A 2,084-nucleotide genomic window follows, 5' to 3' on the forward strand; every position below is an offset into this window, starting at 1 on the left:
CAGGGACCTCAAACCCCACAAAAACCTCACAAACCCCACTGTTTCCAGGAGAGACAGCAAAATTCCCAGGCCCACACTGGTTTTTGTAGGAAAAAAGGAAGAAATGGGTTCATAGAGAGGAGAAAAAMCCCRTAAAAAGAGAAAAGGGACAAAGGRACAGTGACACTCACGATGATGCAGCCTTCTATCCTCATGTTCACCTGCTCATAAAGCCACACCTGGATCCTGGATCTCTGGAAACGATGGAAAAGAAGGAAAAAAACAGGGATGAAAACAATTCCAGGAAATCTTGGGGGTCTCTGTTCTGTCCTCAAGAGTTTTTTGGGGTTTTAAGGTCCCTCCCCAGCTCAAGGGATCGTGGGTTCCATGGGAATATCCCGTGGGATTGCAGGATTGAGGAGCAGCAGGTTCAAATGGTTTTAAACCAGAGTTTAAATGGTTTTAAAYRGAGTRAAARKGGATTTAAATCRGATATCRGGGAGGAAYTGATCCCTGGGAGGGGCTGGGATGGAATTCCCAGAGAAGCTGTGGCTGCCCCTGGATCCCGGGAGTGTCCAAAGCCGGGCTGGACATTGGGGTTTGGTGCTGGGGTTTGGTGGAATGGGGTGAATTTTATTCTCCCCCCATCCCAAATATCCCGGGACACTCAGGTGAACCCCCAGGACCCCTCCATTGCGGTACTCACGTTCTGCAGGTAGCGGAAAATCAGGTTCTGGAGAAGAGCGTTAAGGGCACAGCACAGACAGGAACGCTCCGGGACAGCCCAGGGGGGAAAAACGCGAACCCCAGGAATGGAGACCGCGATCCCCGGGAGCTGGAATCCCAAATCCCCTCAGGAACAGAACCCACGACCCTCAGGAACGGAACCTGAGACCCTCAGGAACGGAACCTGAGACCCTCAGGAATGGAGACCGCGATCCCCGGGGGCTGGAATCCCAAATCTCCGGGGCATGGAACCCTCAGGAACGAAACCCGTGACCCTCAGGAATGGAGACCACGATCCCCGAGAGCTGGAATCCAAAATCCCCGCGGAACGAAATCCGCGACCCTCAGGAACGAAGGCCGCGATCCCCGAGGGCTGGAATCCCAAATCCCCTCAGGAACAGAACCCACGACCCTCAGGAACGAAACCCATGACCCTCGGGGAGTAAAACACGCGACCCTCAGGAATGAAAGCCGCGATCCCCGAGGGTTGGAATCCGAAATTCCCTCAGGAACGGAACCCGCGACCCCCAGGAACGGAACCTGAGACCCTCAGGAACGGAACCCGTGACCCTCGGGGAGTAAAACACGCGACCCTCAGGAATGGAGACCGCGATCCCCGAGAGCTGGAATCCCAAATCCCCGTGGGATGAAACCCACGACCCCTCAGGAACGGAACCCGAGACCTTCAGGAACGAAATCCGCGACCCTCAGGAACGAAGGCCGCGATCCTCGAGGGTTGGAATCCCAAATCCCCTCAGGAACGGAACCTGAGACCCTCAGGAACGAAACCCGTGACCCTCAGGAATGGAGACCGCGATCCCCGAGAGCTGGAATCCAAAATCCCCGCGGAACGAAATCCGCGACCCTCAGGAACGAAGGCCGAGATCCTCGAGGGTTGGAATCCCAAATCCCCTCAGGAACAGAACCCACGACCCTCAGGAACGAAACCCGAGACCCTCAAGAATGGAGACCGCGATCCCCGGGGATTGGAATCCCAAATCTCCGTGGGATGGAACCCACGACCCTCAGGAACGGAACCCATGACCTTCGGGGAGTAAAACACGCGACCCTCAGGAATGGAGACCGCGATCCCCGGTAGCTGGAATCCCAAATCCCCTCAGGAACAGAACCCACGACCCTCAGGAACGAAACCCGTGACCCTCGGGGAGTAAAACACGCGACCCTCAGGAATGGAGACCGCGATCCCCGAGGGTTGGAATCCGAAATTCCCTCACGAACGAAACCCGAGACCCTCAGGAACGAAGGCCGCGCTCCCCGCCGATGGAGCCCGTTACCCGGCTGACGAACCCCGCCCCCTCCCCGCGCTCCCCGCGGCCTCCCCGCGTTCCCCCGGCGCCCCGAGGGGCTCGAAGCAGGAT

The 2,084-nt window shown here is 57.4% G+C and overlaps 1 protein-coding gene across 1 annotated transcript in view; it reads right to left on the reverse strand.

Moving 5' to 3' along the window:
• Positions 1-831, reverse strand: part of SNRPE (small nuclear ribonucleoprotein polypeptide E) — a gene marked incomplete at both ends in the record, with an annotated part of 4,188 nt that extends 3,357 nt beyond the window's left edge. The window contains 2 exons of the mRNA XM_057388967.1: positions 171-233; positions 686-831. Coding sequence (XP_057244950.1) covers positions 171-233; positions 686-831 — 209 coding nt within the window. The remainder of the gene's footprint in view (positions 1-170; positions 234-685) is intronic.
• Positions 832-2,084: the final 1,253 nt, after the last annotated feature.

This window comes from Malurus melanocephalus, unplaced genomic scaffold (assembly GCF_030028575.1).
Source record: "Malurus melanocephalus ecotype Western Australia unplaced genomic scaffold, MMel_1.1 scaffold_3033, whole genome shotgun sequence".
NCBI classification, from domain to species: Eukaryota; Metazoa; Chordata; class Aves; order Passeriformes; family Maluridae; genus Malurus; species Malurus melanocephalus.